At 47.2% G+C, this 15392-nt stretch overlaps 1 protein-coding gene across 8 annotated transcripts in view; it reads right to left on the bottom strand.

The window, feature by feature from the left end:
- gigyf2 (GRB10 interacting GYF protein 2) overlaps nt 1-15392 on the bottom strand; it is a 29923-nt gene continuing 14531 nt past the window's right edge. For 2 of the 8 annotated variants that reach the window (XM_080503296.1, XM_080503294.1), the window contains exons 14-28: nt 13785-13941; nt 12172-12338; nt 10917-11011; nt 10686-10814; nt 9827-9957; nt 9633-9733; nt 7559-7936; nt 7224-7481; nt 6120-6242; nt 4357-4644; nt 3116-3318; nt 2875-3026; nt 1884-2092; nt 1656-1803; nt 1-648 (exon numbers count right to left, since the gene is read on the bottom strand). In XM_080503296.1, the coding sequence (XP_080359422.1) occupies nt 581-648; nt 1656-1803; nt 1884-2092; nt 2875-3026; nt 3116-3318; nt 4357-4644; nt 6120-6242; nt 7224-7481; nt 7559-7936; nt 9633-9733; nt 9827-9957; nt 10686-10814; nt 10917-11011; nt 12172-12338; nt 13785-13941 (2607 nt within the window). In that variant the 3' untranslated portion in view covers nt 1-580. The remainder of the gene's footprint in view (nt 649-1655; nt 1804-1883; nt 2093-2874; nt 3027-3115; nt 3319-4356; nt 4645-6119; nt 6243-7223; nt 7482-7558; nt 7937-9632; nt 9734-9826; nt 9958-10685; nt 10815-10916; nt 11012-12171; nt 12339-13784; nt 13942-15392) is intronic. The other 6 variants (XM_080503301.1, XM_080503297.1, XM_080503298.1 and 3 more) reach the window with 6 other exon arrangements.

Raw genomic sequence — 15392 nt, 5'->3', positions numbered from 1 at the left:
TGCCAACAGCCGACAGACTGTTTAATTATTATTACTTCATACTGCAATAAAAAAGTATGACTCCAGCAAATCGTTTCTCATATATTATAATACAGATGCAGAATTGAAAGATTCATTCTTTGAACAGCCTAATATTTTACAAGAAATAGATTAACTACTTGGAACTTCTGAGCGCGTCCTTAAAACAGGACATTAGTGGGGGACCGATGTGTGGAGCAGGACGTCGCCGCCGCCGCCGCCGCCCATGAGCACCTAGCCGGGGGGAGGGAGGGGGGGGAGGGGGGAGGGGGGGCTGTGAATAAATAAAACAAAGAGCGTGGGCGGAGCTCGGCTCGCCGCGTTAAAGGAAAACCTCCGAGACGTTGAACAGGAAGTGGGTCACAGCGCCACCTGGCGGCACAGAGCAATAATTGTAGAGTCCGGGAGGAGTTATGGGAGTAGATCTGATTACTGGGTTGGAAAATAAAAGATGGTGGGATGAGGTGGGGGGGTGGGTGGGGGAGGGGGGGGGGGGGTGTAGCTGCTGTTCAGACTGGATGAGGTCGGTGGCGGCGGCGGCGGTTCTTGGGCTGCTGTCCCTTTAAAAGTCCTCCAAAGTCTCAATTTCTCCCATGTTCAACCTCTCGGACGAGGCGTTCACAGAAAAACCTGCAAGACAGACAGAGGAGGCGTCAGGGGGGTGGAGCTTAAAGGAAGAGGAGGCGTCACGGGGCGGAGCTTAAAGGAGAGGAGGCGTCAGGGGGTGGAGCTAAAAGGAAGAGGAGGCGTCAGGGGGTGGAGCTAAAAGGAAGAGGAGGCGTCAGGGGGCGGAGCTTAAAGGAGAGGAGCGTCACGGGGGCGGAGCTTAAAGGAGAGGAGGCGCCAGGGGGCGGAGCTAAAAGGAGAGGAGGCGTCAGGGGGCGGAGCTTAAAGGAGAGGAGGCGTAGCGGGCGGAGCTAAAAGGGGAGGAGGCATCACGGGGCGGAGTTTAAAGGAGAGGAGGCGTCACGGGGCGGAGCTTAAAGGAGAGGAGACATCAGGGGGTGGAGCTAAAAGGAAGAGGAGGCGTCAGGAGCTGAGCTTAAAGGAGAGGTGCGTCAGGGGGCGGAGCTTAAAGGAGAGGAGGCGTCAGGGGCGGAGCCTAAAGGAGAGGAGGCGTCAGGGGCGGAGCCTAAAGGAGAGGAGGCATCAGGGGGTGGAGCTAAAAGGAAGAGGCATCAGGGGGTGGAGCTTAAAGGAGAGGAGGCATCAGGGGCGGAGCCTAAAGGAGAGGAGGTGTCAGGGGGTGGAGCTAAAAGGAAGAGGCATCAGGGGGTGGAGCTTAAAGGAGAGGGGCATCAGGGGGCGGAGCTTAAAGAAAGAGGAGGCATCAGGGGGCGGAGCTTAAAGAAAGAGGAGGAGGCGGAGGATTTATGGCGTCTGCAGGAAATAGGTTTCAAAAGTAAAGAGGATCCGAGGTTGAACCCTGAGGGACTCCAACCCTCGTCTCATCATTCATTTTTACATGATTTGTTTAACTTTATCGACAATAAAGTGACGGACAGAAGAGACAAACAGTTCTGCTGAGACACAAAGGTAACAGGACCCCCAGAGGGACCCCTGGGGGCCCCTAAAGGGACGCCTGGGGGCCCCCTGACCCCCCCCCAGCTCTGACCGAGGTGGTTCGGGTGTGTTACCTAGCAGGCTGGGGTCTGCCCGGACCATCTTCTGCTTCTTCTTCTTCTTCCCTGAGATTACCGTCTCAAAGCGCTGCTGCTGCTGGCCGCCGGTGTGGTTGGACTGGTACAGAGACGAGGGTCCCGTCCCCCCCCACACAGAGTCCTGCTGGACCCACAGACACGTCAACGAAACTCAAAACTATAGATAAAGTTAAACTGAATCGACTTCAAGAGGACCCGGTTTACCCGGCTCACCTGCTGCTGCTTGAGGGCCTGCTGCTGGTTCTGCGGCGGCGGCGGCGCCTTCTGTTGGTTGGCGTTCTGTTTGGCACGGCGCTCCAGGAACTGCTTGGCGAAGTCCTTGGCCTCGGGGGTGTCGCCCAGGTAGGCCCGGACGTAGTCGTGCACCTCGTACGGAGAGTCCACTTCTTTGAGGAAGGAGGCGAACGTGGGAACTGCCGGGAAACAGATGGGGGGGGGGTGGGGGGGGGGGGGGGGGGTCGGTGAGTGGCTGGTGGCCGGACACACTTAGGCCCAATCCCAATTCTCTTTTGTACCCCTCCGCCTACCCCTTAGCCCTTCCCCTCCAAAATGAGGGCAAAAGCAGTTTCAGCCCTTAGATTTGGGACACCCCTCCCCTTCTCCCTCAGCCCCGCCCCCTCCCTCTGCCCCGACCAGGGGTGTCCAACATGCGGCCCAGGGGCCAGAAGCGGCCGCCAGAGGATCTAATCCGGCCGCCAGGTGATTTTTTTTGTTTTTTTTAAAGTATAAATATGAAAAGTGACAGAGGCGGATCTAAAAACACTCGATTGGCAAAAATGACATTGAAAACCGCCCTCGGTCAGGATTAATTCATGCGTCACATGACGCAACACCTTTCACAATAAAGGTGTCCAATTTATATTAAGTGACACTTTAGACACGTAAACTCAAACATTTCTTTCCAGATGATGACAAATTGTTTTAATCCTGAATAAAACTACGACATCCAGACACAAGGTGACTGAGTATATACTAATATACAATAATATCTGATTCACTTTAATATGTAAATTTCAGAATAAAACGGCGAATTCTTGCAAAAGGATCAAATGAAGGAAAGACTTTTGACATTTGTCCATATCTGCAGTTTAATATGTTACGTTTGACTTTGCCCCCCCCCCCCCCCTCCCTCAGAACGCCCATTTCAGAGGGGTGGGGGGGGGTCAGAGGGGGGAGAAACGCGGCGCCGCCTTACCGTCCAGGTTGTTGGCGGTGTTGAGCGTGTGCAGCGTCTGTTCACACCAGAGCATGAAGGAGTCCTGCTGGCCCTTGTTGACGCCCTGGAACAACTTGAGCAGCTTCTCCTCCTCCTCCACCTTCTTGTTGACTCGCCCGCTCACAGAGTTGCTTTTCGTGTGAACGAGGAGAAAGACCGGTGACTCAAGGTTTTCGCCGCGCCGCCGCTCGGACTTTTTCACTTTCAAAAAGAAACGTACCTGAGGTTGGCGTTGCCCTTATTGTTCTTCTGCATGTTGGCCTTCTTGCTGGCCGGCGGCGGCGGCGGCGGCACCGCCTCCTTCACCGCCTCGTCCCAGAAGCCCAGGTTGGAGTTGTGAGTGTCGCCCCAGATGCTGCTGGAGTCGGAGCCCCAGTTGGTGCCGGAGGTGACGGAGCCCCACACCGAGTTGCTGAGAGGCGCCTGGGGAGCAGAACCACAACCCTTCAAAACCCCACGTTCTGCTTCCACTGCCTATTTAAAGTCCCGGTGAAATGTAACGCACTACTTTGTAAAAAAAAAAAAAACGATAGTTGGGGTTCCTCCGACTCTGCCCCACCACTGTTGTCGCATAACAAAGTTATTAGAATTTTGAATCTGCAGCCAAGGAAGTCGGGGGAATCCTTCTTTGTGGGCGGAGCCTATGTGTGACATCACGAGTTGTGCAGATCTTGATCTGCGGCTTGTTTCCCTCTTAAATATCCAAGTTTTTACAGTGTTTTGAAGTTATAGTCGGCGTTTTATGAGCCTTGATGAAAGATTGAGCCTGGAAGAGACCAGAGAGAGGAGAAAAGGCGCACGGGCGACGGGAGCGGCTAGCTCGCGGGGCTAGCGGCTAGCTCGAGCGGCTAGTAGACGATCAAGTAAGACCTGTCAAGTAATATCTTCAGTGATTCCGCGCAGTCAGAAAAGCGCTTCGACGTGTTGGAACCATGAAGCCGGTCGTTCTTCCAAAAGTCAGGAGCCTCAAAGCCTCAAAGGTGAAAAGTGGCGGCTGCTGAGGCGAGGAGACGAGGACGAATGGAGGACGAAGCGTCTTCTGCTTCCTCAAACATGTTCCAGACGGGGTCACCGATGGCAGAACCACCTCCTGTGTCTTCTTCATCAATCACTGGGTTTGAAATGACGACGATGATGAAATCTGGTTCAATTCAGCCTCTTCGTGGTCAAAACTCTGATCCTCCATAACGTAAACACAACTTGGGCGTGTGCACAACTCGTGATGTCACTCTGTTATTGTCAGAAGCTCCGCCCAGCAGAGGAAATACCAACGTTTATCGGCTGTTTTCTCGCAGATTGTCGCATTTTAACATTTTACCCTCAGACCAGTTAGCATAAAAAAACGTCCCTAGAAGCGACACCAGAGTGTTTTGGAGGTGGAATTTTCATTTCACTAGAACTTTAAAAGAGTTTTTTTTTTAAAACTTCCGTAAAGTTTCTGACCAAACCAAACCAACGTACCGTTCTGTTCTGCGTGCGGGTCTGCGGACTGACGACGGGGAGCGGATGATGCTGCTGCTGCTGCTGCAGCGGTGGCGGCTGCTGCTGCTGCTGCTGCTGCGGCTGCTGCTGCTCCTTCCTCTGCTTCATCTGCTGCGCCTCCTCCCTCTGGATCTCCAGCAGGGACTTGGTGATGACGGGCTGTTTGGCCACGCCGCCCCAGCCCGGCAGCTTGGCGTGGGACTGCTGCGCCTGCTGCAGGGCCTGCTGCTGCTGCAGCTTCAGCAGCTCCTGCTGCTGACGCCGCTGCTGCGGGGACACGGGACGCAACGACACGGAACTTTTAGAATGACATATGACGAGACTGTTGTGGTAATTATCAAAATCAAGTTGTTGTTTGCTTTTGTTGTTGGTGGTTTTTTTGTTTGTTTCTTCTGTTTGTTTTTCTTTCTTTGTTTTGTGTCCTTTTGCTTTTGTTATAATTATTTTGGTTTTTGCTCTGTTGTTGTTCAGGCTGGTTTCATCTCATGGCAGTTGGAAAATATTTAGATTACTGTGATTACTGTATTATTAAAAATAAGAAAAAATTTATGTAGCACTAACTGTATTGTATGTTTCTCCCCACCCAGTCTCTCTCTGTCTTTCCTCTCTTCTCCTCCATCCTTTCACCCCAACCGGTCCTCAGAATTCCTCCACCTCTGACTCTGGTTTCTACAAAGTTTCTCCTGTTGGAGGAGTTTTTCCATTCCACAGTCGCAAACACACCTGCTTGCTCATGTGGATGCTGGGCTTTTCTATTTTCTCTATAAAAGCACATTGGAACGACTGTAATGTATTTAAATTATTATTTTTTTTTTTTAAATAATAATAATAAAAAAAAAAGAAAAGGCCTATTAAAAATAAAGAAATAAAGAAATAAATGTCAAATGTGATACTGATTTAAAAAAAAAAAAAAAAAAAAAAGACACGAACTGCGACCAAAACCTTTTGCATCACGTCATATTCAGGGGTGACAAATTCATTTTAGCTGAAGTTGAACTTGAATAATTTTCTGCTGGTCAGTTCTGCTGGTAAACGTCGTTTGGACCCCCACCCCCCCCCCCCCCCCCCGCCTTCCAGGAGATTCCTCAACTATCACTCTCCACTCACCACATACTAAACTACTTCTTGTAGCCTGAACCGTCGCCAAGACAACCACACTCACAAACTGGAAATCAAAAAATAATATCAGTAGACGTCAATGGAAAAATCTGCCGTCTGACTATATTATTATTATTATTATTATTATTATTACGGAATCTCAGTCGACACTTCCTGAATTTACAACAATAGAACCTCGGTTCCAAAACAAACTCATCCAATAATTTCACTTTTTTTTTCTCTTTTGCTCCTTTCTATGTTATTATACAAACTATTTCTTTTCTCCTCTGTTTCCTCCATAAACAGAACCAAGTTACACTTAGTGTTTCATATACAAGCACACACATTATGTAAGTAGTATTTGAGGCAGCACTTATTTGTATTACTTTTGTATATAGAATGTATCGTTAATTTTCACACATCTTTGGAATTGTTTACTGTTTTGTATCGTTTATCTTTTTAAATAAAAAAAAACCCAAACAAAAAAACAACATTTGGACCTGGACTCGCTGGGACAGGGCGCCCCCCGGTGGACAAACTATGAACATCCCTCTTTGCTACTCTGAACCTCTCCGAGGCTCCTTTGTGCGACACGCCTCCTGTCGCGCGATTGGGCGTCGGGCGTGCGGTGGGCGGGGCCTCACCTCCTCCCGGGTCTGCCTCTCTCGCTCCTCCTCCAGCTTCTGGATCTCGGCCAGCGACAGAGCGTTCTGGGTCTGGCTGACGGAGCTGGACGACTGCTGCCCCCACTTGGAGGAGGACGGTAACTGCAGGGAGTGGAGACCATCGTCAGCTGGGAGCGTGTGTGTGTGTGTGTGTGTGTGTGTCCCACAGGGTTCCATAATCGGCCCAAAACTTTTCATTTTATTTCTAAATGACATCTATGAAGCAACTAAGACCATGGGCCTTCTATTGTTTGCAGACGACACTACTGTCTATATATCAGGAAGTGACCTGGATATTATCTTGTGTGAGCACTGAAATGGCAAATTTGAAAAAAATGGTTTGACCAAAACAAATTATAAAATTGGGATAAAACTAAATATATGATTTTTGGGACGAGGAAATTTGAGGGGAATGTAAAAATGACTATTGATGATTTGAGGATTGAAAGAGTGACCAAGATTACATTTCTGGGAATCATGTTTAGACACCAAACTCAGCTGGAAGCCCAAACATTGAGTAGATTCCAACAAAAGTGAGTAAATGTAGAGGTAGTTTGCATAAAGTGACATATGTCCTTGGTTAGGATTCCTTATTTCTTTTATCCTCTTCATTAATTGTTCCATACTTTACATATTGTATTGAGGTTTGTGGGAAACGCACGCAATGGTGCAATAGAACGAATGTTCCTGCTTCAAAAAAAAGCCGTGAAGAATTCTAAGTCACAAACATACAAACCACCTTTTTTGTGAAGCTGAAACTGTTAAAATGTAAAGACCTTGTTCATTTAAAAATATTACTATGTGGAAAATTAAGCATGAAATTGACCTTGATCACAGAGACACAAGACGAAAAGGACATTTTTTGTGTCCGTTTCTCCCGAACCTCCATAAAGACAGAGGAGCTTAAATGTTCTCAAACAATAAAGACATTTAAAAATATGTTTAAGGAGATGCAGATGGAGGAATATTAAAAAAAAATGTAACTTGCATGTTGCAATGGGGAAATTTGTTTTGTTTTCTAAATTGTTCAAATGATTGATTTTTGAATAAATAAATGGTGTGTGTGTGTGTGTGTGTCCCTACCTTCATCTGCGCCAGCTGCTGCTGCTGTTGCTGCTGCTGCTGCAGCCTCCTCAGCGCCTCCTGCTGCTGCTGCCTCTGCCTCTGCAGCTCCTGCTGCCGCTGCGCCTCCTGCTCCCTCCTCTTCTGCTCCTCCTGCTGCTGCGCCAGGGCGGCGGCGGCGGCCGCCGTGGCGGCCGCCTCCTCCTCCGCCCGCTTCTCCTCCTCGCGCCTCCTGATGGCCTCCAGCTCCTCCTGCTTCCTGCGCTGCTCCTCCTCCTGCTGGAGGGCGAGACACACCTGAAGCCAACGTCCTCCTGCGTCGGCCATGTTTCTTTTTTTTTTTTAATCCTCCTCACCTGTTTACGAAGGAACTCCTCCCGTTTCTTCCTCTCCTCCTCCTCTCTCCTCCTCTCCTCTAATCTCCTCAGCGCCTCCTCCTGAGCCAGCCGCTCCTCCTCCTCTTTCTGCCTCCGCTGCGCCTCCTCCTGCTCCCTCTGTCTCCTCAGCGCCTCCTCCTGAAGAGTCGGACAGGAGCTGCAGTGTGAGGGGCCGCAAACCCACCGGACTCCCGTTCGCGGAGGAGATTCAAGAACCTGTTTCTGTCGGGCCAGCTCCTCCTCCTCCAGACGTTTGCGCTCCTCCTCCTGCCGAGCCCTCAGCGCCTCCTCCAGACGCTTCCTCTCCTCCTCCTCGCGCTTGGCTCGCATCTCTGCTTCTCGACGCTCCAAATCCAACTGAGAGGACGGAAGACAAAGGAGGTGAGAGAGAACACGTCTTTTTACTGGTGGGAAGGAAGGAAGGAAGGAAGGAAGGAAGGAAGGAAGGAAGGAAGGTTTAAGGAAAGGAGGAAGCAAAATAAGGATGTAAAAGAGGGAATAACAACAGAATGATGGAAATAAAAAAAGTAAAGAATAAAGAAACATGGAAGTAAAAGACATGAAGGAACAATTCAAGTGAGTGAGGAAGTGTGGAAGGAAGGAAGGAAGTTTTAAGGAAAGAAGGAAGTGAAATAAGGAAGTAAACGAGGGAACAACAACAGAATGATGGAAATAAAAAAGTAAAGACTGAAGAAACAGGAGACTAAAGATGAAACATGGAAGTAAAAGATGTGAAGGAACAATTCAAGTGAGTGAGGAAGTGTGGAAGGAAGGAAGGAAGGATGGAAGGAAGTAAAATAAGGATGTAAAAGAGGGAATAATAACAGAATGAAGAACAGAAGGAAGGAAGTTAAGGAAAGTGGGAGTAAAATAAGGATGTAAAAGAGGGAATAATAACAGAATGAACAGAAGAAATTGAACACCTTTATTGTGAAAGGTGTTGCGTCATGTGACCTCCACAGACGCATTAATTAATTCTGACCGAGGGCGGTTTTCAATGTCACTTTTGCCAATCTAGTGTTTTTACATCAGCCTCTGTCACTTTTCATATTTATACTTAAAAAAAACCTAAAAAAAAAAAAATCACATAGCGGCCGGATTAGATCCTCTGGCGGCCGCTTCTGGCCCCCGGGCCTCATGTTGGACATTATCCAATTTCACATTTTTTTTCTACAAAAAAACATTTTCTCTCACAGCGACAGTGTGTTGCAGAGTGATCATGTATAAATACTCTTCACCACTAGAGGGCAGCACAGAACTTTGCCGGTGAAATGTAAAGTGACAGACGTCAGTGTGGTTCATCTCCACCTCCTGCTACCATCTTGTATCAAAGTACTGTGTCAGTGACAGTGATGGAGAAGTTTTTGAAAAGGGAGGATTTGAACTCCGAATTACACATGTTGGCGTTATTTTTTTTCGAGTGAGTAAAAAAAAAAAAAATAAAAAAATTGGGAAATATTTTTTCTCTGTATTTACTGGATTCCTGTTGATAAAACTTTGATGAGAAAGACTTTATATTGTTAATAGAGGCTACAGAGTTTCACATTTTAAACTTAAAATTTGATACAAGATGGTAGCAGGAGGTGGAGATTAATTTGCCGTTGAAAGCGAAACAGACAGACGTCAGTGTGGTTCATCTCCACCTCCTGCTACCATCTTGTATCAAAGTACTGTGTCAGTGACAGTGATGGAGAAGTTTTTGAAAAGGAAGAACATGAACCAGGATCTCAGCTCTTCATCCATCAGGTCCAGGTTTCACACTGACGGAGTCACTATTAAAAAAAGTCCTTTGTTTCTGGATTTACTTGATTCCTGTTGATAAAACTTTGATGAGAAAGACTTTATATTGTTAATAGAGGCTGCAGAGTTTAACATTTTAACATTTCCGGGTGGTGGTGGTGTGCCTTGGCTCAAAAAAGGTTGTAAAAACCACTGCTCTAACCCACGACGAGGCTCGACTACGTCAGTAGGCGGAGGAGGAGGATGGAGGTCCGGCCTCCACGTCTCCTGCTCACGACGCCGCAGCAGAACCGACGCTAGCCGAGGAACCAACCTTAGCAGACTTGGCCTTCTCCAACTGCTGCATCTGCTCGATGGTGGGAGCCTGAGCCACGGAGTCGATGGGCAAGTCCCAGACGCTGCTGCCGTCCCACGCTGCCGACACACACACACACACACACATAGGATGAGGCCTGCACACACACACACACACACACACGCCTGCAGCTGGCGGTGGAACACACTCACTGCTCTGAGCTGCCGGGGGGAGGTTGGGGGTGCAGGAGGCCTGAGACGACGGGTTCTGCATCTCCCACACAGAACCAGAGTCCGGTACCGACAGGGAGCGGGTCACCGGGGGGAGGAGGCTCTCCGACGCCCTGCGCACACACACACACACACACATGAAGAGGTGGCCAGTCACACAAGGATCCCTGCAGCTCTGTGTTACTGCTACAAATTCCCTGTGAAGTGTATTGTGTGTTGTGTTAGAATAGGGTTTTTTTTTTAATCAGGCATTATTTTGGACAGCCCAAGTCAGGTGACGGGGTCCTCGCGTTACGTCCGGGTGAACGGAGTTTTTTTCCGATAATAATAAGACGGTAGTGAACCCCTCGTTACACGTTGTGAAGAAGTAAGTGTTTAATAGTCATCAAGCCTACAAGTGTTGATATTCAGTGTGTAGGTCGGTAGACGTGTGTCAGTTAGCTCGGATGTGAATGAAGCTAACGCTAATCGGCTAACTCTGCACGAGTGCAGTACAGAACGTGGAGTCCCGACGAATAATGAACAAGTGAATGGATAACGAATGAATGAACGTAGAATGGGTTTCTGTAACACATAAAGAACGTACAAATCAACAACCGGTGGCAATAATGCTCCATGAACTGACTTAAATCCCTTATAGTGTCGCCAACCGACTCTATTAAAAGGGATAAAGTCGACACCCGGTGTCCATATCTGCTCTCTGACCGGATAAAGTGGTCCCAGCATCATCGTCAGTCACAAGCACATAATCCTCAATAGTTACTGTGCGCTTATGACGTGGTAAGTTATTAGAAATCCGACGTTATCGGCGTGTAAAGCATGAAACCATGGTGGTGAGGACCTCAGCTTCAGCGCCTGGTATTGCTGTAGCAGCAGGTTGATCTGCTGTTGGTGCTGCTGCTGCTGCTGGAGGGGGGCGGAGCTGAGCGCTGCAGCTTTCTGCTGGGCCAGAGCCTGAGCGTACTGCTGCCTGCACACATGGAGACACACACACACACACACACACACACGCCTCGTTGTTTTAAATCGACCCCCAACAGGGAAAACGAACGTGCGTCTCCAGCCGACTGACCTGAGGAGGTACTGGTACTGGAGCTGCTGCAGCTGGTAGAGGTTGAGGGCACTGAGCTCCTGCTGCCGCTTCGACCTCTCCTGATCTCCGTCGCCCTGAAACAAGCAGACGGGATCAAAACACTGAAAACTGCACAATGCAAGAGTGTCGGACAGGAACTCAACTCAACTCTATTCATAAAGCTGCTTTAAGCAGCCGCAGCTGAGACAAAGTGCTGTACGTTGAAATGAAAATATAAGAGGCACAATAAAAACATTAAAACAAAAACAACAAAAAAGTTAGAGCAACAAGAAGGCCGTTGCTCGGCTAATCCCCCGCCGGAGGGCTTTATATTTTCTCACAAAGCCAGCTCTAAGGCAGCACACTTGGTCCACTAGAGGGTGTTCCATGGGTCCTAGTAGATAATTATGTAGAATCTGAAAGGTCTTCTTCATAAGCTATGTGAAAATACGTCTCCAGAGCCCAAAAGGTGTTTTTTATGCACTTAGTGACCCTGTGACCTGACATGCAAATTAGGTCATGGTCACCATGGTGCCCCTTCTCCCCAGGTGGAGTGTCCATGTGTGAAGTTTGGTGACTGTGGGCCCAGGGGTTGCTGAGAAATGAGGAGAAATGTGTATATGAAAATACATGTATTGTGCAACCATGACGAGCAAACTTCAGACCCTAACGGTCTTCAAGGTCAAGGTCACTTGGTGTACTGGAGGTTATCCCTGGAGTGTGTATCATGTGTGTATAAAATTTCAGAGCCCTAGCTCAAAAACCTAGGCCTCCAGAGCCCAAAATGTGTTTTTAAGCACTTCGTGACCCTGTGACCTACTTAATATGCAAATTAGGTCAAGGTCACCATAGTATCCCTTCCCCCTCTGAGATGTATCCACATGTGAAGTTTGGTCACTGTGGGCCCAGGGGTTGCCGAGATATAGGTAGAAACGTTCGAACGGACGGACGTACGGAGACTGTTTCAAGATCCCCCTTCGGGGCCTATCGGCCACGGCGGGGGATAAAAAAAACAATCAGATGGTAAAACAAACAAAAAAACAAAAAACAAAACGAAGGCACTAAAACCAGAGTCTCACGCTGAGGTAAAACCAAAGAATAAAAATGGGTTTTAAAACGAGTTCTAAAGGAAGTACGACTGAAAATAAAAGGTTTTTAATGTGAACAGATTAGCGGCGGCGCCTCCCTCGGACTGTTTAGTAAGAGGTGGGTGGAGGAGGACCTGCAGAGGGTGGGTGGGGGGGTGGAGGAGTACCTGCAGAGGGGGCGGTGCGGGGCCGGGGGTGAACGGGACCCTCCCCCAGATCTTCATGATCTCCCCCAGAGGCTGGAACACGTCGTCGCAGCCCCGCTTCACCAGCAGGGACATGGTGAAGTAGCCCGCCTGGAACCACTCCGTCATCTCGTGGTTATTGAAGGGACCTGACGGAGGAGGGACACACAGTCAAGAGGAGTGACCGGGGGGAGGGTGGAGGGAGGCTCGCAAAAAACACATCAAACTTCATTTGACAGAGTTCTTCTCCTGCTGCTTGAGGCACTGAAGCCCCGTTTCCGACGGTAACGGAGCGGTACGGCAAAGCGAAGCTGGAGCTCGGCTCCGGTACCCGGTTCCCACCGCAGAGAGGAGCTTAAAAAGTGGGCGGGGCTTAAGAGCTCCGCAGATGTTGTTGTTCAACATCCTCCACTTTGCACTTGTTGTTTAGTTAACTGTTATTTTTTGCTGCGGCCAGGCCAAAAAAAAACAACCTTTTTTTTTTTACAGCGGCAAAAAAAAACACCTTTTTTTTTTACAGCGGCAAAAAAAAACACCTTTTTTTTTTTACAGCGGCAAAAAAAAACACTTTTTTTTTTACAGCGGCAAAAAAAAACACCTTTTTTTTTACAGCGGCAAAAAAAAAAACACCTTTTTTTTTACAGCGGCAAAAAAAAAACACTTTTTTTTTTACAGCGGCAAAAAAAAAAACACCTTTTTTTTTTACAGCGGCAAAAAAAAACACCTTTTTTTTTACAGCGGCAAAAAAAAAAACACCTTTTTTTTTACAGCGGCAAAAAAAAACACCTTTTTTTTTACAGCGGCAAAAAAAAAAAACACCTTTTTTTTTACAGCGGCAAAAAAAAACACCTTTTTTTTTACAGCGGCAAAAAAAAAAACTTTTTTTTTACAGCGACAAAAAAAAACCCTTTTTTTACAGTGGCAAAAAAAACAGCCTTATTTTTTACAGCGGCAAAAAAAAACCAAATTTCCTCCGCGGCCAAAAAAACTTTTTTTTTACAGTGGCAAAAAAAACAACCTTATTTTTTACAGCGGCAAAAAAAACAACCTTATTTTTTACAGCGGCAAAAAACAAAACAAAATTTTTTGCAGCGGCCAAAAAAACTTTTTTGCGGCGGCCAAAAAAATAACGCATTTTTTGCAGCGGCAGAGCTGCAGCCGCATCTTCCGTGTTTGTTGTGACAGAGCGAACATCCCACCAGATGTTGAATGTGAATATATGAATGTATATATACATTTTGTTATTGTTATATTATTATAACAATTATATTATTGCTACCATTATTAGTAGTACTATACACTATTGCACAGTTATTTGTATTATTATTATATAATGCCTACTTCTAATGGCTCTGCCACTGCACCTTACTATTTATTTATCTTGCTTTGATCTCCTGTTATTTCTAAGTGCCCATGTTCCCTTCTGTGTTTTACTTTATGTCTTATACCCAGATATTTGTATATTTTTACTTTTATTACTATTCTATTGTATTTTATAATATTCGTATGTACCAGATGGCTGCAACAAGACAATTTCCCTTCGGGGATGAATAAAGTAATTATCTATCTATGACACACAGCCGTCCCCGCCTCACCCTGGATCTCCCCCTGGGGGTCTTTGTAGAACCACTTCAGCGCCGCCTCGTGCGTCAGCGGCAGACCGGCCGGCTTCGTCTTCTCCGCCGTCTTGGCCGGCGGCCGCTCGTCGTCCACGCCGCTGTCCTGGAGGTACGCCACCATCTTCTCCGCCTCCTGGCAACGACAGGTCGGCTTCATGTTCACTTCACATCTTAGTCGTGGACAAGAAATCCTCACGGACAGAAAGACGCGGAGTGGAAACTGTTGTCCGTTAATCATCTCGTCTAGTTTGGTTTGTTGCACGTTGGCGTGCGACCGGCGAGTGACAAACGCGTTGTGTGGAGTCTCGTCCTTTGGCGTGTGTGCTCATGTCAAAATAAAAGCCTCTGGCGATCAGCTGGCAGGAAAGAATCTCACCTCAGAGCTATTGTTTTTGTAGAAAAAATGTGAAATTGTATAGATCTCGCGGAAACACCAGTGCGCCGCGGCGCCGTGGTTGAAAAACACCGATCTAGACTCGTCACTAACCTTTACTAAATAGAAATAGCAAAAAAAAAAAAAAAGAATGAAAACTCAAAATAAAATCTAGAAGTGTGAAGTGACGTTAAAATGCACTGTGGTTCCAGACGGGGCTTGAACGCCTAATTGTTTTTGTAATGAATTCAAAGTGAGGGCTTTTATTCTGAAACATTTAAAAAAAATAAACGAAATTTGAAGCATTTAATTTTGATTTTTTTTTTTTTTTTTTTATGTTAAATATTTTATTTTGAAGCAATTTTTTTTCTTAATTTTTGATATTTTGAGTTGAGGTCTTTTATTATGAAGAATTTTGCACATTTTATTTTTAAAACGGTCGGTTTGATTCTAACACCTGAAAGGAGGCGCTGCAACACACACACACACACACACACACACACACACACACACACACACACACACACACACACACACACACACACACACACACACACACACACACACACACACACACACACACACACACACACACACACACACACACACACACACACACACACACACACACACACACACACACACACACACACAGGGAATTGAACCACCAACCACTGAATTGGAAGCTCATTGGTCAGAAAATGTGAGGATCTGATCCATTTGAGGCCCCGCCGTTTCCACGGCAACGTTTGAAGTGATAAACAAGTCTGCTATTTTGTATCAGGAAGCGACGATGTTTGGCCACTAGTGGGTGTTGTTGCCAAGTTTCTCTCACACACACACACACACACACACACACACACACACACACACACACACACACACACACACACACACACACACACACACACACACACACACACACACACACACACACACACACACACACACACACACACACACACACACACACACACACACACACACACACGGAATTGAACCACCAACCTCTGAATTGGAAGCTCATTGGTCAGAAAATGTGAGGATCTGATCCATTTGAGGCCCCGTCGTTTCCACGGCAACGTTTGAAGTGATAAACAAGTCTGCTATTTTGTATCAGGAAGCGACGATGTTTGGCCACTAGTGGGTGTTGTTGCCAAGTTTCTCACTCACACACACACACACACACACACACACACACACACACACAC

This window comes from Blennius ocellaris (genome assembly GCF_963422515.1).
Source record: "Blennius ocellaris genome assembly, chromosome: 10".
Lineage (NCBI taxonomy): Eukaryota > Metazoa > Chordata > Actinopteri > Blenniiformes > Blenniidae > Blennius > Blennius ocellaris.
The sequence above is the reverse complement of the archived record's forward strand: the minus strand, read 5'-3'. Positions and strand labels throughout refer to the sequence as shown.